General features: G+C 38.1%; 1 protein-coding gene across 6 annotated transcripts in view; it reads left to right on the top strand.

The window, feature by feature from the left end:
• SORCS2 (sortilin related VPS10 domain containing receptor 2) overlaps positions 1-24,002 on the top strand; it is a 536,381-nt gene that overhangs the window by 471,369 nt on the left and 41,010 nt on the right. For all 6 annotated transcript variants that reach the window (XM_063157566.1, XM_063157565.1, XM_063157563.1 and 3 more), the window contains 6 exons: positions 391-467; positions 7,630-7,721; positions 9,174-9,281; positions 21,593-21,713; positions 22,988-23,121; positions 23,718-23,846. In XM_063157566.1, the coding sequence (XP_063013636.1) occupies positions 391-467; positions 7,630-7,721; positions 9,174-9,281; positions 21,593-21,713; positions 22,988-23,121; positions 23,718-23,846 (661 nt within the window). The remainder of the gene's footprint in view (positions 1-390; positions 468-7,629; positions 7,722-9,173; positions 9,282-21,592; positions 21,714-22,987; positions 23,122-23,717; positions 23,847-24,002) is intronic.

Here is a 24,002-nt window from a genome sequence, read left to right as displayed (position 1 = left end):
ATGTGAATAACTTCACAGAATATTATTAAGGTCAAAGCTTCTGAATTTATGGATGTTTCATACTTACATCTTAAATATATGTTGTTTCATAATAAATTTTCAGCATGCAGGAACAAAACTAAAATGTTGGTCTCACTTCTGCATTTTGGTATTAGAATCAAGCCTCATTGCTTCCACCTATGGACAACCTAGCAATGAAAAGGAGGACTTTGAAATTGTACATATGTGTTTTGTAAAGGATTTTGCTGGTTCTACCAGAAATGAAGTAAGCCTGCTGTGTTTAGTTCTTGCTCTGACCTGGAAACTTCTGACTCAGACTGGCATCAGGACTAGATCCAATCTCTCTTGCTCATGTGGATGCAACCCTTGTTTTCTCCTCTTTTGTGACAGGTAACCTGGGGTCCCAGCTGGTTGAGTATAAAGAAGAGATGTACATAACATCTGACTGTGGCAACACGTGGCGTCAGGTAGGAGGCATAAATCATCAAAGGAACCTGGAAATAATTCTAATGTACCAAATGTGATGAATTATGTAATGCTTAACTAATCTTTAGATACTCGCTCTTTTGAAGGAGGTGGTATTATTATCTCCAGTTTGCTTGGAAGCTAAGAGATTAAGAAGGTGATTTTCTAGGACTCAAATTGATCAGGCTGTCAGGTTCTGCTGAAGTTCAAATATTTTGGTCTTTTTAAAGATCCTATAAGTATCTTATGCAAAAAACATAGTGTCTGTTTTGGTTTTTAATAATTTAAGTAATCTTCCTATGCTAATGATGAAGTGGACTTGGACTAGATCTTGCAGTACAAACATTCTGAGCTAAAAGACATAGCTTAGGTACAGGGGCAAAAATTCTTCTGCTTCATAGTCTGAAAGCTGTTACTAATGCATAAACTTTTTCTTCATTGAAACGGAGACAGTTAAAAGATATTTTCAAAAAATAATAAAATTTTTTAAGTCGTTTGGCATGATTTAATAAATTCAGGGACTACAAATACCAAAGTGTTAAAAAGAGAACAGTGATATCATAATGCTACTTGAATTCTGGATGGCTTTTTCTTCCACTGGCTAGTGTCAGTTCAAGCATTTCACCTTTCTCAGGTGTTGTTTCCTAAGCTGCTCTGTCTCAGTGTGGTGGGTTTGCCCTGGCTTGGTACCAACCTCTCTCTGTCACTGCTGTCCTCAGCTGGACAGGGGAGGGAGAATATAACAAAAAGCTCATGGGTAATTGGTTGGTCACCAATTACCATCACAGGCGAAACAGACCCAACTTGGGGGGTATTTATTTGATTGCCAATTAATAGCAGATTACATCTTACATGACTTCCCCCTACCTCTCCCTTCATCATGGGCTCAACTTATTAATTTTCTACCTCCTCACCCTGAGCCACACAAGGGGATGTGGAATGGGGGCTGTGGTCGGTTCAACACACATATCTCTGCTGCTCTTTCCTCCTCACAGGGAAGACTCCTTACACCCCTGCTCCAGTGTAGGGTTCCTCCCACAGGAGACAGCTTTCAATGAACTTCTCCAACATGAGTCCTTTCCAAGGGCTGTAGTGAGTTCTCCAGAGTGGGTGTTTCCCATAGGCTGCAGCCCCTCAGGAGCATGCTGCTCCAGCATGGGTGTCCTCTGGGATCATAAGTCCTACCAGCCAACCTGCTCCAGCATTGGCTTCCTGTGGAGTCAGAGCCTCCTTCAGACATCCACCTGCTCCACCCTGGGCCTCCATGGGCTGCAGGTGGATCTGTGCTCCATCCTGGGCCTCCATGGGCTGCAGGTGGGTCTCTGCTCCATCCTGGGCCTCTACTGGCTGCAGGTGGATCTCTGCTCCATCCTGGGCCTCTACTGGCTGCAGGTGGATCTCTGCTCCATCCTGAACTTCCATGGGCTGCAGGTGGATCTCTGCTCCATCCTGAACTTCCCTGGGCTGCAGGTGGTTCTCTGCTCCACCCTGGGCCTCCATGGGCTGCAAGTGGGTCTCTGCTCCATCCTGGGCCTCTACTGGCTGCAGGTGGATCTCTGCTCCATCCTGAACTTCCATGGGCTGCAGGTGGATCTGTGCTCCATCCTGGGCCTCCGTGGGCTGCAGGTGGATCTGTGCTCCATCCTGAACCTCCATGGGCTGCAGGTGGTTCTCTGCTCCATCCTGGGCCTCCATGGGCTGCAGGGTCCAACTGCCTCACCATGGGCTGCTCCAGGGGCTGCAGGGGAACCTCTGCTCTGGCCCTTGGAGCACCTCCTGGCCCTCCTTGTGCACTGACCTTGGTGTCTGCAGGGCTGTTCCCCTCTCATATGCTCACCTCTTCAGTCCTGCTGTCGTTGCTGTTGTGCACTTCTTAAATACATAATCCCAGAGGTGCTACTGCTGTTGCTGATAACTCAACCTTGAGTTGAGTCAGTGGACCAGTGGCATGTCCATCTTGAAGCTGGCTGTAGGATGTGGGAAAGCTTCTCTAGAAGTGTCTCAAAGAAGCCACCCCAGTGGAGTTACCTGCTACCAAAACCTGGCTGTGCAAACTCAATGCACTCAGCATAGGGGTATTTTCTTTCTCTGTATATGTATATAGAAACAATACACTATATCATATTGATTCTACTTATAATAGATATCCAGGATTTAAAAAAGCATCCTCAAAGGACCAAAGTGTTTTCAAAAAATAATTTAATTTCAGTTAGTTCAGCTGAAGTAAAATTTTGTTATTTTTAAAAACCATTAAGTGTGAAAATATTCTCAGTAGTGTTACTGACTGAGCTTGGGGAATTTGAGGTTAAAAGGGAAAAATACAGACAGTTACTTATATTGCTGTTGTAGGGTTCCATTAGTATTCTGCAGAGTACTTTAAAAAGAGTTGGGTTATTTTTGTAATGATAATGTCCTTTGATGTTTAAAAGATAAAATTTTATACCAAAGTCCATCTTGAAATCTACTATACAATAAATAGGTGTGTAAATGCAAAAGCCTTCCAGGATTTACAGTGGGTACTGTGTTGTTTAATACTTCTCAGAGGCCTCTCATAATTTCTTGTCAGCATTTGCCAAAGTTTTATAGTTTTTCTGGGGTGAAAAATAAGAAGAAAAGAGGAATGAGATCAAATTAATATTTTCACTGCTTTTTATTTGTAGAGACACACAGGTAAATGATATATGTTACAACTTGACCCTGAGGTGCCTAATTATGCTGTAAAATCAACCACAAACTGATCCCTCATTGTGACAGTCAAAATGGCAAACAACATTGCTAGCTCTATGTTAATTGAAACTCTTCTGAAGCCCTTGAAAGAGCTTGCTAAATTCTAGTATTTGTGATCAGAATGAAACTGTAGATTATTTTATGTATTTCATGGCTTCACTGTGCACAATTAAACAATTCTTTCAGAGGACAGCAGCACATTTCCTTTCTCTGCTGGAGTTCTTACAACAAAAGAGAAGGCTTCAGTCAGGTGATACAGGAATTTAGATAATTCAGTAAATTGCAGGTCTTGTGAGCTGGTGAAATCCTGTGCTTTGGCACAACACTTTGTCTGAGTTTAAGTCTCAGCCTTGGAGTCTTTGTGGTTGTCATTAATGAGGGCCTGGCACCTTTCTCACAAGCTCACATGATGTTACTGAGCTGTGTACAGAGGAGGAGAGAAGCATTTTGTACTTGGGTAGAGAGACAGAGAATGAAGAAAAGCAAACATAAGAGACTTTGGGGAAATTGTAGTGCAAGGAATTAATTAAACCTTTATTGACATAATAGCAGCATTGGTTCATAGGACTGTGGATTATAGGACTGTGGGGAAGGTCAAAGATCCTGTAATTCAATGGTGTACTCTGAGAATCAAACCTTCCATAGCTTGCATTTGATGTGGTCATGTAAGGGTTCAGGAAGACTTACCTATAAACACAGCCAGAGTTCATAGACAGAAATGAATGCTTAAATAAGAGGTTTTGAAATTAAGTAAATTCTGGTGATAAATAGAAATATCCAGGAAAAAAATCAGAAGGTTGGTGAGGTGGACAGTAAATACAGTCAAGTGATATGCTGGTGTCAAAACCCACAAATATAATATTATTAATTTTTTTGACCTCTGTGTTAGGTCAAACATCTGTGTCTAGATAACATAGGCCTGTGATAGAGGCACAGTATCAAACATGCTTGAGATCCCTGCTCTGCTGCTACAAAGACCAAAGCAGAGTGGTAAATTTGTCTGTGCAAACCCTACAGTACAGCAAGCTGGGTGATCCTCTGGCATGCACTGAGCTCTGCAGTGTCTGCATCCCCACTTGTATGTCTTTGCACAGGGGCTGCTTCAGGGCTCCCCTGGTTGGCCAGGTAATGGGGATAAATTTATTATTGCATTTCATCCATGGTTTTGTGGTTGTTCCTGCATCCTGCCTGTGTCAGCTCATACAAGGAGCAAAACCAAGAATTGTTATTATTAACAACCATAGTACCACTTGTGCTAGTTTCAGTTGTTCTTCTACCTTTCTGTTGCATAGCTGAGCTGGTTGTTGGTATATCTTGAAACCATCACTCTTTTGTTTGAAGAAAACTGAAAATTGTGGCAATGTACTGTACAACATTGCCCTGTAAATAGCAGTTGTGCTTTAGGAGATGATTGGCAAGCAGCTTAAACATCCATGCCATGAACTGGACTGTAGAAGAAAGGAATCTCACCTTGACATTATCATAAAATACATAGGCTTAGAGTCATAGAATCATTAGAAAAGACACTTAAGATCACTAAGTCCAACTGTTAAGTGCCTAGTGGACCATGAAGATGTAGCCTAAGGTGAACTCATGTTTATTTGAAAGATTTCTCTGTCTATTACACCAGGAGAACAATATAATAAAATGTGTTAATGAACATGAAATATTAGGATACTCTGTTAAGTGCTAAGGATTACCTTATGTATACATATGAGTGGTTTTATTTTATTATAATACTGGTATCTGTTCACAAGTCTGGTTGCTGTTGTTATGTTAACAGCATCTGTTACAACACTGTACCTGAAATTCAGCAAAGTATTTATACACCAAAGAGTAAGAGAAAGGTCTGGATTTCAGAGGAAATGGCATAAATAAAAAGAAGTCAGCAATAATAAACCTTTCACATTTGATCTGCTACCAGAGTAGCTCTTGCAGCAACAAAATATTCAGCAAAACTAATGAGGTTGCAGAGAAAGCCTTTTGGATGTCTAGGAACTAAATCTAGATCTCTGGAGCTTTAGTCTGCTGGTCTTTTGTTGGAATGTTATTTATCTGTGTCAAATCCTTGTGTATCAAAGCAACTTGGAAAACTTTTGGTTAAGTGAGAATACATGTTTTCCTGCAGGCATTTTAGGAGATAGATGGTAACACTTACAAGCACAACAAAATAGGATGTAATTCCAGCATTCCAACCCGAGGATGTCCAACTGTGGCTCATTCTGTGTAGAAAAGCTTCTGTTTCCAGATTTAAATTTAGTAATGGATATCACTTGAAATAAAAAAGTAATCTCAGGAATTTTTGTTTATTCTTGCAACTTCTGTAATGCAAAGTAAAATTGTATGGCATCTATTTTTCTAGGAGCACTTAAATATGCTCTCGCTGGTTTCATGGAGCTGTCCCAATTTCTTCCAACAGATATTCTGGCCTAAAATAGCTGCTGCAGTGTTGGGACAGGCGTTGAAAGGAAAGCATTTACAGCTAAAGGAAAAGGGTAGAATAGGAGTTGATATTGTGATTATAAAGCACAAAATGTGCACAAAAAATTACAGAAGTAGGTTATAAAAATCTTTTGCTGTAGTGGCTGGCTAGTAGTAAGGATCAGAATAGATTAATTGCCTGCTTTAGTTAATGAAGAGATGTTTATCAGAATTCGTGGCCTGCTGTGAACCTCACATATCTCATCTTCATAGATCTGAACTTCATCTCTCATGCTGGCACCACCTTTGCCTCAATCCTTTGCAAAATGTTTGTCTTGGGCTTTTTTACCAGAAAGTAGAGATAAATATTTACCTTTGTGATAAACAGGCATGAAACTGTTCATTCTTTTCAATGTATTGAAGATGATGAATTATTTTCATAAGGCTTTCATACATTTTGTTCATAAAACAATTGAAATGTGTGCAAGAAGAGCATGAAATAACAACTGCATTAATATGCCTTTAACGTGTCCTCTGTGCTTTATAGTGCGCTAAAGCAGGGTTATTAAAATGCTACATGAAGAACCTACCATGGTGCTTTTCCGGGAAAGGCTGATTTGCATTAAGTGGTGCAGGTATCAGCTTCCTTTATCTTTGGTGCTGAAACTATGGGAGACTTAGTGTCCCAGCACATCCTGTTGCATTTTGGTTTGAGGGAAAGGTCAAATAAAGTTTAGAGGAGGATCAAAACTCTGCTTGCTTATCTGACTCCAGCTGATCTCATCCTTTTGAAGTACATCTAAAATTAATGTCTGTCCTTTACGGAATTCTCTTCTAAAATACACAGCTGGGGGAATGAGTAGGTTGGACTATCAATGCCTCATATCAGGGGTTTGCCTGTAAATTGGCAACACTGAAAAACTGATCAGACACTTGAAGCCCAAGGATTCCCATAAAATATATTCTTACTAGATGAGAGGAAGACTGAGTTCTCAACCCAAATTAAATGCTTCCTATTTTTCAAGTAATTGTGAGTGTTGTGCTGTTAGATATTTTCACCCCAGCTCCAGCTCAGTCTTTCTGAGAAATCCTCTAAATAAAGCATTTCATTTTGCCAAAAGAAGAAAATAAATTACTATTGTCAGTATTTTTTCATTTACAAGGCAAAGTAAAGCTAACCTTTATCATTTTTACCTTTGCTTTGTGAAAGCATACAGGAGACTGCATGTTTGTCTATGAAGGCTAAGTGTGTATAATTCTCACATATCACTTGGTTTTGTGTTTAATGAACTACAGAGGTTAATTACAAAAGTAAATCCTGTCTTAAAACAGATTTTAGATGTAAACCAGGAAAGGTATCTACCTGTGCTTTTATTTTAGTACTGCTAGTAACCTCTAGAAAAGGAATTAAAATAATTTATGAAGTTTTTAATCCTTTGTACCATTAAATCAATATTACATGTATCTTGGTTCCAAACTCACAGTGGTCTCCATGGGACATCACATAATATTTGAAATTAAAATCACTGACACTGGAAATGCAGAAAACATGCTGGCACCAATTATTTCATGTTCTGTAGGTTCTGGGGAATATGTGAGAAAGTCACAGACAGCAGTACTTTTTCTTTTTTTCTTAGAATTAGACTGAAAAGCATTTTATTCTGCAGGATACACAGAATAAGGCAAACACCAAAGTAAGGTGATGGGTCACTTGGTGATATATAACAGGAAGGAATGCAGAATGGATGCTATGAGAAATATAAGCTTGGGCTAAAATCACTTTAGGCAGTTTAATCTGACTGTGATTTGAACCTGAACATTTTCTGATTCAGCTTCTTAATTTTCTTTTCTTTTACAGCTGGGAGAAATATAAGACTTAACATGACTTTTATGTTCTTTTCAGTTTGAAGTGTGGACATTATAAAGCATAAGTCTCCTAATTCTTGTTTGCTTGTTCATTTTATTTCAGCTGTTTTGTACATTTGCTTAGCTGACCTTTCTTTGTCTGACTTGTAGGTCTTTGAAGAAGAGCACCACATCTTGTACTTGGACCATGGTGGAGTTATTGTGGCTATCAAAGACACCTCTATTCCTCTGAAAATACTCAAGTAATTCTACAGTCAATTAGAGTAGAGCTGTTTTGTACTCAAGACCTCAGGCAAAGATCAGAGTTTAAGATAAGCATTTCATTGTGATCATGTATGAAGCACAGGTGGAGTCAACTTAATTTAACATTCATTGAGTCAACAAAAATGCAGTTGGATTTTTACTTTAAGATTACTCCATGGTGTCATGCATTAATCATAATAAAATTTTCTTGCATCAGCGTAGGCATTTTTTGCTTAAAAGACTGTTCTGGAACTCTACAGCAGAAGCTGTGTTCAGCATAATTGTTTATCTGCTGCTGGCTGGCACCAGCAGTGCATGTTAGTGATGCTCAGCCTGTGCTGCATATGTGGCTTACGTGGGCAATCAGGAGAGTTCATTGGGACTGTTAAGTTTCTGTCCTCTCCAAGGGCCATGGGGAAATTGGAAAATAGCCCTGAGTTTCTCTGGCAAGAGTAATTTAATGTAGAGTGTGGGAGCCAACAGGTGAAGGACTTATTTGCGCTTATGTGCTGTGTAATTTGGTGTGCCAGAATCACAGCTCATCTGAGATATTCATGCACAAAGTAACTGCAGTGTGCATAGATCTTCTCATAGGTGACAGTGCAGCAAATGGCCTTCTCAGCCTGGAAGGCAGGAAAGGTTTGTTGCAAAGCAGTTTGGTATAGAATATCAAGTTTTAGACTGCATGATAGTGCAGCAAAACATGGTAACCTTGTGTAATGGCATACAGAACTATAATCTTCAGCATAAAAATACATCCTTAAAAAAGACATTAAAAGACATAAAAAGACATCTTTATCACTTGTGAACTGGCTCATTTTTGCAGACCTGTGTTATATACATGAATAGGAACTAGGCTCTGTACCTGTACCTAGGCTCTTTTTTATCTGGACTGAAAGCCATCATTAACCTACTGTCCAAAAGACCTGAAGGAAATGTACAGAAACAAAGAGACTTTGGGATGCACATTAGAAATATGTTTTGCTGATTCATCAGTATCTTTTGCAAATGTTTAAGTGGATGGTAGCAGCCATGAAGGGCCATCCTCATACTGGTGCCTGGAGTTAGTGCACCTCCCATGTTGTACCAGTTGGCCTCTCATGTTTCACTGGCCTCTGCTTAACAGGCCTTTAGTTCAGAGACTACTAGAAGGAATGAAATGTGAATTAATTAGCTTTTGAATCTTCAAGGTAGCAAGATAATTTGTTGACAAAGCTGTTTTTAATCGACCTGAGGAATTTTATTTTTGTGGAAAATTTATTACACCTTCTCATAAAAATTTGAATCCCTGGATAAGGTGCTGAGAAGATCACATTAATATCATGCACTGTCTAGGCATACTCTATTTTGTGAATGAAAATCATAAGCTTTAGTAGTGAGAGGATTTTTAGAGTGCATTCTGCTTTGTATACCAATAACTGTAAATTAAAGCATTTTCTGCTTTTTTCCAGGTTCAGCATAGATGAAGGCCAGACCTGGAGCACACATAATTTTACCAGCACTTCTGTCTTTGTAGATGGACTACTTAGTGAACCTGGAGATGAGACACTGGTCATGACGTAAGGTTTTGGTTTCACCTCTGTTTTCAGGGCTCTCTCTCTGTATGCATTTGCATAGATTTTCAGCTGTGCATGTTTGAGATGATCCTTAAGTCAGTGGCTTTTGCTTCTCACAGTCACACAGACACTTACAATAATGTCTGAACCTCCCTGGTATGTAACCCGTCTTTGAAATCATCTGACTGCAGTATTTCAGATTTTAAAGATTATGTTCAAATGAAATCTTGCAAAGTTACCACTGGGGAGAGTGGAATAATAGGACTGCTTTACAAATCTGAAAGATGCAGGGGAATAAATAACTATTTCCTCTTGGGTATTTTTGTTTTCTACAGATTTTTAGTCAGATCAAAAATGTTAAATATCTATTGTCTTCACTGTGTAAATAACTATAGTATTGTCTTAGTAAATAGCACTGCAGTACTTGATGTAACCAAGCACTGTGCTATCAAATATTTGTTTTTATTCTGTGCAGTGACAGAGGCAGATGCTGTGAATAGAGTTAAAAATAACCAAATTCTGCAACTCAGAATTGTTTATCCTGTTTATCTGTGTTTTTCCAAAGGAGCAGGGACATCTGGATCTGAGCTGCACATTTTGCTCCATCTCTAGGATAAATGCTAGTATTTTAGAAGTGTTTGAGAGTAAAAAACACCTGTCCAGTAGGGGAGAAAGGCACATGCTGCCTGCAGCCAGAGAGGGGAGTGCAAATAGGTTGTTGTGTGTGCTTCTGTTGTAACAGTTTGTGTGATTCTTTATATTCAGCTCAGTGTGTTCATGACAAGCTTTTTCTCCCAGGAGTTACAAATAGAGCTGCCTTTGACATGTGCTGGTAGCATTTTCCTCAGGGAAAAATAAATTAATAACCCAGTTTATAAAGGACCCTCAGCAAAGCAGAAATCCTACTGTATGTAATGTACTTCCAAGGGTTGTGCCAAGTTCATAACACTGTGCAGACGTGGGGTTTGGGCTGTTGGTTGTTTCTCTCTTTCTTCACTGCCCCATTTATCCTTCCTTATGCATCTATAACCTGAAAAGAACAGTATTATCCCATATCTCTCTCTTTTTTTCAATACAGGTTTATTTATTATATAATGTATGCCACATGGAGACACTTATGCCTCTGAATGAGGGATTTCCATTGATTTCAGTAAAAGTAGATGGATCAAAAGCTTATCCCAAACTGTACTTAATAGCAGATAAAGTGATGTGTGGTGACTATATGCTCTGGGCTTGGGGTTCTTTCCTTATTAAGTATCATTAAAAACAGTGATTCTGTGAAGATGTGCTTAAATACCTGGCTGAATGGGCTAAAGAGCTCTTGTAAAACATAATGCCTGTCTAAAATCATCTATCTAAAGTACATGGAGCTGCAGCTAGATTTGGTGCATGAACCCAATCTGACAACAAAAGCATCATGTGACTTGTATATATCCAAAGGCACAGCAAGAGTCTGACTCTAGTGTGTCATGCCAGGCTTGTGGGATCTTACTTTTTAGCTAAGTTTACTGAACATGGACAGCATCAAACATTTAATAGTACAAACTGGCCCTGAAGATTCGTGCAAATTTCCTACCAGATTCTAAAGACAATGAGAGGAATAAACCTGCAGTATGTGTTCCATTGTTGCCATTGTACCAACTTCCTGGTCTCTCCCACTGCTTTTGACTGTTTTCCTTTCAGGGTGATGTTGTCAGCCCAGTGGTGCTCTGTCTGACTTTATGTCAAGACCTTGTGTTGTTCTGTCTGGCTTAGTCCATTTTTCCTGAAAACCTATTCTTGTACTAAATTATTGTGCTTGATTTAATCTACAGTGATTTGTTGTTTTTGAGAAATACACATTCCCTGGAAAAAAAAACCAGAAATCAGCTATTCTATATTTTATGTTGTTAGAAAGAATTTTCTTCCTAGTAGAACATGGTAAGATGACCTTGTAAATGGTAATGGAAATAAATTAATTGAGGAATCCCCAAATCCATTGCCAAGGACCTAGTCTGATATATTTTCCTAGTACGGGAATTTGATTTTCTTCCTTTGGTATGGAATGTGCTTGAATAAAGACTTTGAATAAAGAGTATGATGTCAAAATCCTCATAAATTAGTAGAGATAGCATAATTCTGAAGTGGGAAGGTAATAACTGAAAAAATGTGCGGCAAAATTAAGGAATAGATAGTATTTCATTTAAAGCTTCTAGAATAGATTCACAAAAGAGTCAAAAGAATATTTTACATGTCCTGAAATTGACTGTTCAGGTAAAATCCTGGTTCCACTGAAGTCAGTCTGTGTGTAAGAGACTTCTCATTCTCCAGCATGGTGTCTGGGATATTGACTGGTCTTGTAAGTGGCTGGCACTTGAATTCCAGTTCTGTCCTCATTTGTCCAAAATCACAGAATCATAAAATCGCAGAATGGTTTGCGTTGGAAAGGACTTTTGAGACATTTAGTTCTATCCCTCCTCTCATGGGCAGGGACACCTACTAGAATAACTTGCTCAAAGCCCCATCCAGCCTGGCCTTGAACACTTCCAGGGATGGAGCATCCACAGCTTCCCTGGACATGGTCCAACACCTCCACATCTTTCTTGTGCTGGGGACCCCAGAGCTGGATGCTACACTATGGATGGGGTCTCATGAGAGTGGGCAGAGTGGCAGAATCCTCTCTCTTGCCTTGTGGCCTGCAGTGCTTTGGATGCATTCCAGGATAAATTTGGCTTTCTGGGCTGTGAGCACACACTGCTGCTCATGTTGAACTTCTTGTCAACCAAAACCTCCCACTCCTTCTCATCAGGGCTGTTTTTAATTCATTCCTCCACCCATCCTGTATTTGTGCTTGGGATTGACGCAAACCAGGTGCAGGACCTTGAATTTGGCCATGTTGAACTTTATGAGGTTCACACAGGCCCGCCACTCAAGGCTTCAGGGTCCCTCTGGAGGGCATCCCTTCCCTCCAGTGTGTCGATTGCACCACACAGTTTGGTGTCAGTGGCAGATTTTCTGTGGGAGGACTTGATCCCACTGTCCATGTTCCAGCAAAGGTGTTAAACAGCACTAGTCCCAATACTGACCCCTAAGGAATGTCACTCATTACTGTTTTCCATGCCAAAGTGAAGTGGTCTAGTAGACTTTACTGAAGAAACAGGAAAATGTGAACCTGGTTGCCTCAAGTCTACATTTCAGAAAGTTTTGTGTTTTCTCCAAAACAGAGAGGAAAGCCAAATGTTGACTTGTCAAAAGTTTTCATAAAACTCTGTTGTCATCTGTCAGTCAACATTAATCTAAATCATTCATCGAAATCCCCTGCAGTATTCAAGATATGTACATACAAATGCTAAGGAAAATATGTTTTATTCCATTGTGCTCTGCAAAAGACTCAGTTAAGATTTTTAGGAGTTTTAGTGGTAAAGTATTCAAAAACTTTAGGAGACTCATTCTGTTTTCAATCTGTCTAGATTTCCATTTCTAAAGAGACCTAGTTAGGAGTTTAGAAAAGATAAGCAATTAAGTATTCATAAATTTTAGGGAACTTGATCTGTGTAAAAATCAACCTCTAAGTGAGGAGCTCAAATCCAGTATTTATTGCTAAATTAATAAGTAAGGTTTGCTAAGAGATTTTCTCAACTAGTGTATTTTCATCAAAATAGTGCATGGAGTAGTAGGTTTTATTTTGTTCTAAATTTGTAAGAACGAAAGTTACTGCAAGCCCATTGAACAATACTGAACAATATTTTATAGTTGCAAAAATTACTTGCTAATACTGGATTGAGTAATGGCCTGACTCAGTGCAAAAGGAAGAATTTTTGTGTGTCTGAAATATTGATATTCCTCTCCAGAGGAAATAGTTAATGTAATGAAAGTTTCAAACCTGTTTGAAATGCTTCTAAATCACATCTCAGCTTCTGGGAGTGTTTCCCAAACCAGGTTATTTAGATTGCAGTGTAAACCCAGTAGGCACAATAACATATGGTACCACAGACCATAGCCCCTTTTAAAAGGCCAATAAGAGGTTACATAAAAGAACTGCTTTTCTTTATGTCAGGTAGAATTAAAATCTTCCTTGTGGGTAATTGTATTTTTTCCAGAGGGCTATTTTTTTGTATTGTCTCACAGAATAACAACTTTGGATGCTGCTGGGAACTTTATGGCATCTCTGAACTCCTGCATACATATTTTGCTGTCTGGAATGCCCATTGTGTTCCTTTGGGCTCCTGGGTGATCATGGAAACAGGAAGATAGTCTAATTTTAACTTACTCAAAACCAGGTTAATGTTAATAGGCGTTAGATATTAGGTAGAGCTGTCTGGCTTTTTGTAACTGTTGATTCTGCTAGGAATGTCAACCTCACCTTTAACAATGTCAATAGCAGTCAGCATTACATGTACTTTTTCAGACCTTATTGTCACACATGGCAGGACATTCCTTTTCCTGTCCTCTGAGTATCTTACTAGGTGAAGGTACTTCTCTGTGTTTTGAATTCTTCTCTACTGACTTGCTCATACTGCAACACTTATAAGAGGTAGATAAAGGTAGAGAAAGCCTCATTACGATGGAGAATAGCTGATTTCTGAAGGCAAATTCTGGGTTTTCTTTTCAGCTAGTTAATGTCTTGAATGAGAATCATTGCTCAGTTGTGAAATGGTTGTTCTGCTCTTTGCTTAAGAAGGAACATATCTGAGAGTAGATAGAGGAAATGTGGTGAAAAAAGCATTGAAAAGCAAACTGCTTCTTCTGTTTCAATCTAATCTAGATATCAGCTAATGCAGATGTACAGATCTCTGTTTAGCAGCGAGCCTAATGCTTTTGCTGTCCCCTCTGTGGACACAGATGTTAGCAGAGCAAGTCACAGCATTGCAGTGTCACCACCAAGCTGTGACTTTGGAGTCAAGACCTGGTACTGCCCCAGTCTCTCACTCTCACTCAAAAGAAATTTAGTGGGTAAAGTTTGTTCTTTAAATTTCTTTCCTTACAGTTTCATATTGTAGACAGAAGCACAGGAACAGAATGCTTTCAGTGTCACTTTAAAACCCATATTTAGTACATTTTTAATACAGATCTGTTAATATATTTGAGTAAGAGGAACTTAAAAGTTAGGAATTCATGTTCTGTAAGAATCTGTTATTACCTTGTCCCTATTTACTGGAGGAGAGGACAAAAAAAGGTGATGAGAATTTTTCATTCAGAATAGGTTTTGTGTAATTTTAAGCCCTTTTCATAGAGAGAGTGCCTGAAGCTTTGATCCTCTAACTATGCTTCCCTTTTGGTTTCTATTTCAAATAAATTACCATTGCAAACTTAGACAACAACTAATTTTTTTTAACGCTTTATTTGCTTTTGGTTGGGGCCTCAAACTATATTTTGCTCTCAAAATGAAGAAACCACAATTTAGATGACTGTAGTGTATTAACTCCAGCTCTGCTAGGTGAAGTCTGAATAAAGAATTTCTAATTGTGAGAGATTTTTTAAATATATGAGTAGGAAGAGTATTAGCTAAAGAATCCTAAAATTTTGCAAGTCTCCCAGATTAATTTGATCTCTAAGTAAGATGAAAACAGAGAGTTGAATTATGTAAAATCTATCCTCTACAGTGTCATATGTTTCTCTTTAAACAATTTTGTTCACTGTCCGCCTTGTATTTACTTCTGCATAAGACATTAGGCTAGGCACTAAATCTGCAATGTTTTCCAAACAGCATACGTGTTAAAAGGTTGTTCTTGGACAGGAATTTATCAAATAGATGGGAAAAAATGTTGGATGTAATTCACAAATATCATGGAGCCACTGAAATCCTGGCTGAAGTGGAAACACCCTGATTCTGCTTTTCCCCAGCACTTCTCAGAACCTAAGCATTCATTTCCATTCTTTTTTCCCCAAAAGAGCTAAAACCAAGATGTTTTGGCATTAAAGAATGAATGGCAATTATTAGCTTATGGGAACAGGAAACAATGAAAAAACATATTTTGGTTCAATTTCAACTAAATTGTTTCCTCCCTTCATTTTTCACTTTGGCAGCCAAAAAAAAAAAAAAAACCAACCCCAACCAAAACTCAAAAAAACCAGCCCAACCCAGAAACCCTACTCTTCTCTATAGTGTATTAAGTATATGCATGTGTTTGTAGTTTAAGGCATTTAAATCATAGATGTCTCAGCATATTTGCACATGATCTCCTGTATACACAAGCACTTTTTATGTGCAGTTGCTTTATGTAGGCAGGTGTCTAGTTTTGCACATGGAAGCATTCATCATTTCTGTAGCTGCAATTTAGGAAGGCCACTGAAATGTGACCTCTGTTATGTTCTTCTGGAGAATTAGAAAAATATGCTGAATTATAATCTTGATGTGTAACAGACTGCAGCTTGAATCTCACGTTACTTGCAGCCATTTTACCAGAAGGAACCCTCTGACTTGTTTAGGTTTTTGTTGATTTTACTATGGTGTAATGGAAGCAAAGACAACTGTTGGAAGGAAAGATCATCTAATAAAGATTCACTTGTCATTTTCTCCTTTGAAAATAATAGGCTTTAAATGTAACTGTAGGACATATTCATGGCTATCTCTGCCAACCCAAATCCCCTTGGAAACTCTTTCAATAATAATAGTATTCCTGTGAGTTAAGAAGAGCACTACCTGTTGTCAGTGGCTATACTGAAGAACATCCTTCCCTGCCACCATCTCATCACTTTACTCCTCAGCTAGGTAATTTCTACACAGATTTTGGCAGGTCTTGCTATATGTTCAAAGACACTGTAATAATATGAACCACAACAGGCAGAACAAAAAGAAGATTGTCTCATTGATTTGCTTTTTCAAGGATATTTTCATCATTCACTGTAAAGGTCTATGTGAAGCAAAGGACGCAGCTCTTTGAAGTCACCATAAATTGACAAGACTTCTAACTAATTCTTTTATGTAGAAGATAACTGAGAAAGATGCTGGTTTTTTAATGTAAATGGTCTTTGATATCTAGTGAACTGTAAGGTAGATTGAATATTTAATCTGAAATTTCAATAGTCTTATAAAAATTAGCAGAGAGGTCTGAGAGTTAAAAAATATAAAAAACATGAGAGTTAAAAAATACACAAAACCATTCTATTTCCTTGTCATATGAGAGGAATACTGCTGGAAAGGAGACCTCCTATTCGGAAAAAGACATTAATATAATTTTTGACCTTCTGTGACTGACATTTTGACAATTCTGTGACTGCTTCCATTTAAAAGGAGATAGAAAGAATTTTTAAAACAATTAACCAGCATCTCTCATAGTGTGATTTCCTTTCCCACCATGATGATATACTGACTGTTAGCTACTGAGGTTTAGCTCTGTAAAGAATTTTGGGTACATGCTTGGACAGCTTTGCTTAGGTGCTCTCCAGAGGAATTTAGACATATTATCCAAGAGAGAGCCCTTGAGATGCTCATCTCACCTGTATGTGGGGCCCTCAACTAACCCTGATTCAAATCCTAGGCTTTACTATCTGTAGCTCTATACTTTTGAAGTCTCTTTCAAAAAAACTGGAGGCCACCCCCAAGTGGCAAATGAAATTAGCAGAGTATGCCAACAGGGCAGCTCATCACGGTGCAGACACTGTGCAGTGTCCTGTTCTGAACATCACAGCTGATGGCACACACATACAGAGGAGAGCAAAAGCCAGCGCAGCACTTGGAGATTAAGGCAATGAGTCTAGAATGAAAGAGGCTTCTGATTTCAAGCAAAGGGACTGTGCATCACACAATTGTTCTCTGTAGTCCTCAGCACAACTGCAATAGTTGCACAGTTTTAGTTGCTACATTAAACATCTGAATAAATTCCCCACGTGACCTTTGTGGCCTTGGTGGGAAAATCCTGCAGGATCACTCCCACCACGCTGAGGTCTTTGAGTGTTCTCAGGTATTCATGAGTAAAGCAAAACACAGGGACAGGAGATGACACAGCTACTACTGCTCACCTGAGCAAGGAATCTCTATTGAATAGGTCTTGTCTATTGAACAGAATTTACTGGAAAATATTATCATTGCATATAATTTCTGTTAAATTAACTCTGCCTGATTATGAGCTTTATCAGGAACAGAAATAACTAGCAATTCTCCAGCAAATAGTTTAAATGAGTTAGCTTAAAAACTGCATTAAACTGTCTTATCCATCAAATGATGCAATCAAATTAAAAAATTATGTGCTCATAAATGAACTAGGAACAAATGTACAAAGTTGTTATGGCAACTGAAACACTGAAGTTAAAATTATGGATCCTAAATCCTTGCAAATAAAAGTAAATTAATTTCCAAGGTAATTGGAATTTCTTCCAAAAATTATTTATCACAGCATCATCTTTTATAGTTTCAACAGAATTGATTTGATGGCTTTCTAATGAAATATAGTTAATCAAGAGGAAGGTTTTAGTAGCTTATGAATTGCTATCATCTTGATATATAACTTCTAGTCATCAGTTACACTTGCTGCACCATTTCAGTTTTTTTCATTCATATTATTTTATTAATCATAAATATTATATATTTTGCACCTGAGCGATTATATTGTGATTGCTGTTATGTATTGCTTTATTGTAGCTCATATTTTTGTCTAATCCATTGAATCCTACTTAATACCTGCCTTAGTTACTTTGAAAAATACTTCTTTTTTATTCTAGTTATCTTTAGCAGCACATTTAAATGTGCTCATGTGAGGTGTCTGCAACACATGCTACTGCAGCAACAGCATTAATAATCATTAAGACTTTTTTTTTTCCAACAGTTTGCTAAAATGAATGTGTGTAAAATGCTTCATTCCTTGAAAAATTTTCTCTAGGAGTTACAAAGCTGTGTGTCTGCATTTTTAATGGAGTTTGTGACTGTATTGGGACACTTTCTTAAATCTTTAGTATTTTATTTAAGCCAGTGAATGTTGGGAACACTGGTGTCGGTACTGTGCTCTGTGAGAACGTCATCTTCAGTCACAGCCTTTTGCTGGACTCCCTCCAGTCATTCCATCTCTCTCTTGTACTGGGGAGCCCAGAACTGGACCCAGCACTTCACACGTAAGCTCACCAGTGCTGAGGAGAAGGAATTAGAGAATAATGTGGCAGTATCTTTTAAATTGATCCTTGTCCTTGGTCTTTCTTGCCCTTCCTCTAGGTCTCTTTGAAGACAGCTCTTTATAACAAGACTCTGCAAACATTTTGTTGTACAGCTTTATCCCAGTGAAAAACCCAATTCTTTCAATCATTCTTCATTGGTTACATTTTCTAAGCAGCTTATGAGTCATTTTGCCCCTTTTCAAATTCATTTTTAGTGGGTCTGTAAATATGCATATAAAACCCAAAATTCGACATATTATTTTTCCAGAGGCTTTACCAGTGCCAAGTTTATCAAAATAATTACCTCCATGTCTTCTGTTTTTGAGTTCTGAATACTAGCTAGAGTTAGTCTTCCTTATTTTGCAACATTTCATTCTTGTTTTAATTCCACAGAATTACCAAGTGTTTTATTTGATATTTGAAAGTTATTTTCCATTTTGTTTCCACCTTTGATATGGGTTTGGGTTTATTTTTTCCCAAGGAGTACTTTTTGCTTGGTTTTCGAGTATGTCATCGTATTGATTTCTGAACATTGCTTCCATCATGTCCACTCCCATCTTTGCGTGTTACCGGCAAAATTTTTTGTCTTTCTTATTTGATCACAATTTTTAATGAAAATATTGACTGTGGACCCATCATATCTTTGTGATACATATCTCAAAATATTCTTTATTTGACAACTAACTTTTGAAAATGAATTCTTCTGATTCAATATATATTTCCATTCCTCTTCACAGTGATTTTATCTGCACTGTTTTCTTTTTTACATTGAGACAATGTCAGGTAGAAATGTGTAACAGTTTTAACAAAGGTCAAAATATGCTACATTTTTTTTCTTTCCTTTATCCACTAAGCCAGTTACCCTGTAAAAGGAGAAAATTACATTAGTTTGACATGATTTGGTTTTGATAAATCCGTGGTAGCTGTTTGTTATCATTTTAATTATCTCCAAGGTGCTTAGAAGTGGATAGCTCAATAATTTTTTGGTATCTCTGTGGATATCAAAATTAATCTCTAACTCTCTGAGCTCTGTTTTGCTCTTTTATATCTCTGGTTCTATGTACACACATAACTGTGTATGTGTGGTTGTGTGTGCATATTTGTATATATAAGCAACATCTTTCCCTTGCCATAGTTATTTGGAATCATCCTCTTGAGATTTCAAAGATGATTAATAATAGTTCAGAGATTATGTTTCAGGAGAATGTCATTATTCTGTTCTGCCTTGAACTCAAAACACCATCTCCTTTCTTCCCCTTTCCTTGACTAATCTGCCTGAGATAGCTAACATGAATGGAGGAAATTTCATTTGTTCTGTAGAAAATACTTTTCTTGAGGCAGGAGTGAAGCTTTAACAGGTCTTGGCTACTTGCACTTGCATGTATATTTTTATGAATGAGTTAATAAAAGAAATGTAGTAAATTTGTGAAGTTTTGTGATGCCTGGAGCAGCAATCACTGAGGTAGGTAGTTGCATAAGCACATAGTGAAGTCTGCCTTCTGTTAGTAACTTGTACGGAGAAACAAAGATTTTAGAAAAAAGGTACAGGACATTTTGCATACAAAAGACACTTCATGTCTGTCAGCAAACCCAGTCATATTGAAACAGGCATTGTGGAAAAAGCAAGAGACCACCTAAGTAGACACTTTATTGAGTATGTAACTACCAGTGAATAAGATTATATGGTGACAGCAGCTCTTAGGATCCAGCTGAACCAGAAAAAAGAACCAAACCCTTAGGCTCAATGAGAGAAATGGGACCACACACCTATGTGCACATACAGCCAGTGGTTAGAAGGAAAGGGATTAGATGATCCAAGTCCTTTAATCTCAGAGCCTTAAAAGAAAAGAGTAAGAAATACAAACTAAATGCTTATGTTTGTGTTTAATTAACTGCACTGCTTGTGGTGTGGTTTCCTGTGAGCATGGGTTATCCAGTCATTATAATGGGAGCAGTGTGAGCAATAACCCATTGATACCTACGGCTCTTTGCTGTGGAGGAGAAGCAAAGGTATCAGAAAGGAAAGGGGGAAATCACTGCACATCTTTAGTCTCTGTGAACTGTTTTTCAGCCTTTTTGGTAGATTTCAGAGTTGTAAGCCATTTACCAGGGAGCATGCTTTGTGTATTGCCTCTGTGCTGTAGAAAATCAATCACTTCTGGTCCACTCCAGTTCCAATCTGAACCTGGAATTCAGGACAAGAGAAATTACTGGGCACTGCAGAATGATTTTAGTAAAACTGTACTGTTCCTGCTGTGCCTGGATTTGGACTAAACTGAGGGCAAAGCAAAAGGAATTAATTACTTTGGACAATGATACTAAAGCTTGGAATATGAACTCTGTGCAGTATGAACAGCACAGAAATTGTTGGCTTCAGAATTAACCTTAAATTCTTTGGCAAGTAAGTCATATAAGCTGATACAAACCACAAATACATTTTACTTTTGCCCAAAAAAAGTCTTTATCCTTTCTGATTTGTTGCTGGATGTCATATGTACCCATTTTGTTTTGGAAATAAAGATCCTGACTTAAAAATGTTGTCTGCTTTGAAAGTGCAGCTTGTTTTTTAAAGCAATGAGATTTCCTTTTTTTTTTTCTTCCCCCCCCCAAATTATACCGTTTTTGGCTGGTTTTTGTTATACATTGAGCTATCTGAAATGAAGAGGCTCTGAATTCTCCAGCACACTGTGAAGATATAGTGTATTCCTTAGAAATTAATCAAATATCATGATAATGCTGTGAGTTTAACACTAGCACGTTGCCATCTGAAGACTGTAGAAATTAACACAAAATCCCACAAGAAAAACAACTGAAGAAATTGCAAATCATAAGGAATGAGCAACAGAGCTGGGAACTGACTCTGGTGATCTGGGATTCTGCTCCCTGATCTGAGCTTCCTGTCAAAATCTGAGAGATCTGTCTGTTTCACATAGCAAGATAATAGACAAAATTTTTTATTCCAAATTAGAAAATATTATTCCCTATTTAATTTCTGGACAGTTTGCTAGGGAAAAAAACCTTTTACATATGAGTTATATCTCTTCATTGTAAAGTTTCATACAATTGACAAATGTTTCCTAACTAGACTCATTGTACATAGAAGAGGAATAAAAGTGGAAGAAAAATTAACCTGGGACCTTTTAGCAAAGAACTACGACTGTGGATAGGAAAAGAGAAGACTGAAATTTTGAATCTCAGCTGTATGGTATTTCTTTGCAGTAAGAGTTTCCTTTTGGTCTTTTGTTCAGAGTCTTTGGACATATCAGCTACCGTTCAGACTGGGAACTGGTGAAAGTGGACTTCAGACCGTCCTTCCCCAGGGAGTGCACTGATGAAGACTATGAGTCTTGGGAGCTCACAAATCTGCAGGTATTCATGGTTTTATGTTAATCGACAACATTTTTCCATAGCTTTCAGATTCATATGGAGTTGTGTGCTAAGAAAATGTTTCCAAATTGAATTCGGATGCTACACCCACAGCTTAGTCTCCTTATGCTGATTTCGCTGGAGTTGAACGTCAGACAGGATTTTGTGTTCCCTTTGTTACTGTGATCTGTGTCCCAAAAAAGGCAGAAGTATAGCTGGGGGGCTGCCATAATAATAGGTGGTCCTGCTGGGTTGGGAAGCATGTCCCATAAAGTGAAGTGTGTAATATTGATTGAAGCAATTTCAACATGCAGTCATGTTCTGCCAACTTCCTGACCACATACCATACTCATATATAAATTGCCATAAATGAAGTCCATTCCAGAAGTAATTTAGGATCTCAGTGGACCAATTGTGTAATGGAGTCCAGTTGTTTTGGGCAATACCCTTTCTGCATAGTGCATTAAGGCTGTGCTAATCATGATGCTCTGGCCAAATCCACTTTTCAGAAGCTAAATTCTCTGTACAAAGTACTGATTAAAGAGACCAATATGTGGTGGGATTTTTTATTAAATGGAACACATCATATTTATTCATACTCATTCTGATTTTTATGTTTTACTTCTTCTATCGGGGTTGGTTTATTTTTTTCATACTACTCAGTTTTCCTCCTGCTCTCTTTTTCTAATACTCATGCCTAATTTTACACCTCCTGTTTGGGACTGCTGTGTGTCTACAAAGAATGTTACACAGATCTGAACCTAAAGAGTAACAGTATCTTGGGTTATTGGCATTGAAATATCTTTCAGAAATTAGAAACTGCTAAAAGGACTGTGACAGAGTAGTTCCAGCTGCCTATTTACCAGTGGAGTGTGTATGGAGAGAGTTCATTCTGTGTCCTCATGGTTGGTGCTTCAAATTGACAGCCAACATGAGATATGATGATTTAGAGAAATTCAGCAATCTTCAGCCAGATGAAATTTTTAAATGGCCATTATGAGCTTTGCACACAGGTTGGGCACTCATGAAACATAAATTGCACTTGCATTTTCATGTGCATCTTCAGATTTGTGTCCTGGAAATATAGCCTCTGTTACAACTCTGTAATAACATGTTGGTGGACAGCAGTGGATATGAGGGCTTTCTCTACCTATAGATCTGATATCAGAGGGTTGATAAAGTTTATGGTCTTGTCAGCAAGAGCAGCCTTTCTCAGGACAGCGCAAGGTTTGTTTGTGGAGGTTCTGTTGCAATAAGTCCAGTGCTTTGATATTCAGGGTGATCGTTGCATCATGGGCCAGCAGAGGAGCTTTCGGAAGAGGAAGATTTCATCTTGGTGCATTAAAGGGAAAAGTTTCACATCAGCTCTCACATCCAAAGTCTGTGAATGTGTGAACACTGATTTCTTATGGTGAGTCTGTCTTTGAGTCTTTTGACTTATTTCTAATAAATATTTACATAGAATTTGAGATGGGTTTATTTTCCTCCTTTTGCCCCTGTTCCCATAGCCATGTATAAGCAAATGAAAAACCTGTTATTGAATAACGGCTTTCTTTTACGTTTGCATTTGTTTAAAAATGTTGCTATGTTTAAGTATTTGTTTCACCTGACTGAACAGATACTGATGTTTTTCTCTATTGATCAGGACTTGAAAAATGACCATTGAATTAATTTTAAAGAAAAAACAAACAAAAAAAAAAAAAAAAAAAAAAAAAAAAACCAAACGAAATGGTTCGTCTGAGTGTCAAAGGAAACCTTAAAAAAATCTTTTTTTACCAAGGGAGGTAATTTTGCAGAACTGACAAAGTAATTGCTATCAGTTTTTCCCCCAAGTGTACACAACTCCCACTGAAATTAGAACAGAATTGGCTTCATCAACTTGTATGTTCATCTAGTAGAATAACACTGAAAAAATATATTGACTTTGAAAAATGTAGTTTCATTCACCCCAAACTGGATTGCAGAGTGAAGTGGGGTAGTAACATGTTTGGCGTTGATGTTTTTCAGTGATTACGGGTTTGAGCGCTCTGCACCTCTGAAGCTGGAGTCCAGCAAATGCTTTGCTGACTTTTGGTTTAACCCAGAAGCACCTCCTGAAGACTGTGTGTTGGGGCAGGCATACACCAGCAGCACTGGGTAATCTGAATTTGCATTTCATGGGCTTGATGAGGCTTCCAGAGAGGGGTAGAATATTTCAAGCAGCAGCCTCAAATGTAGTTTGAAAGAAATTCACATTTAAATACTTAAATGGAGTCTATGAGGGAGCTGGAGAGGGACTTTACACAAGGACAC

Source organism: Melospiza melodia, chromosome 5 (genome assembly GCF_035770615.1).
Source record: "Melospiza melodia melodia isolate bMelMel2 chromosome 5, bMelMel2.pri, whole genome shotgun sequence".
NCBI classification, from domain to species: domain Eukaryota; kingdom Metazoa; phylum Chordata; class Aves; order Passeriformes; family Passerellidae; genus Melospiza; species Melospiza melodia.
The sequence above is the reverse complement of the archived record's forward strand: the minus strand, read 5'-3'. Positions and strand labels throughout refer to the sequence as shown.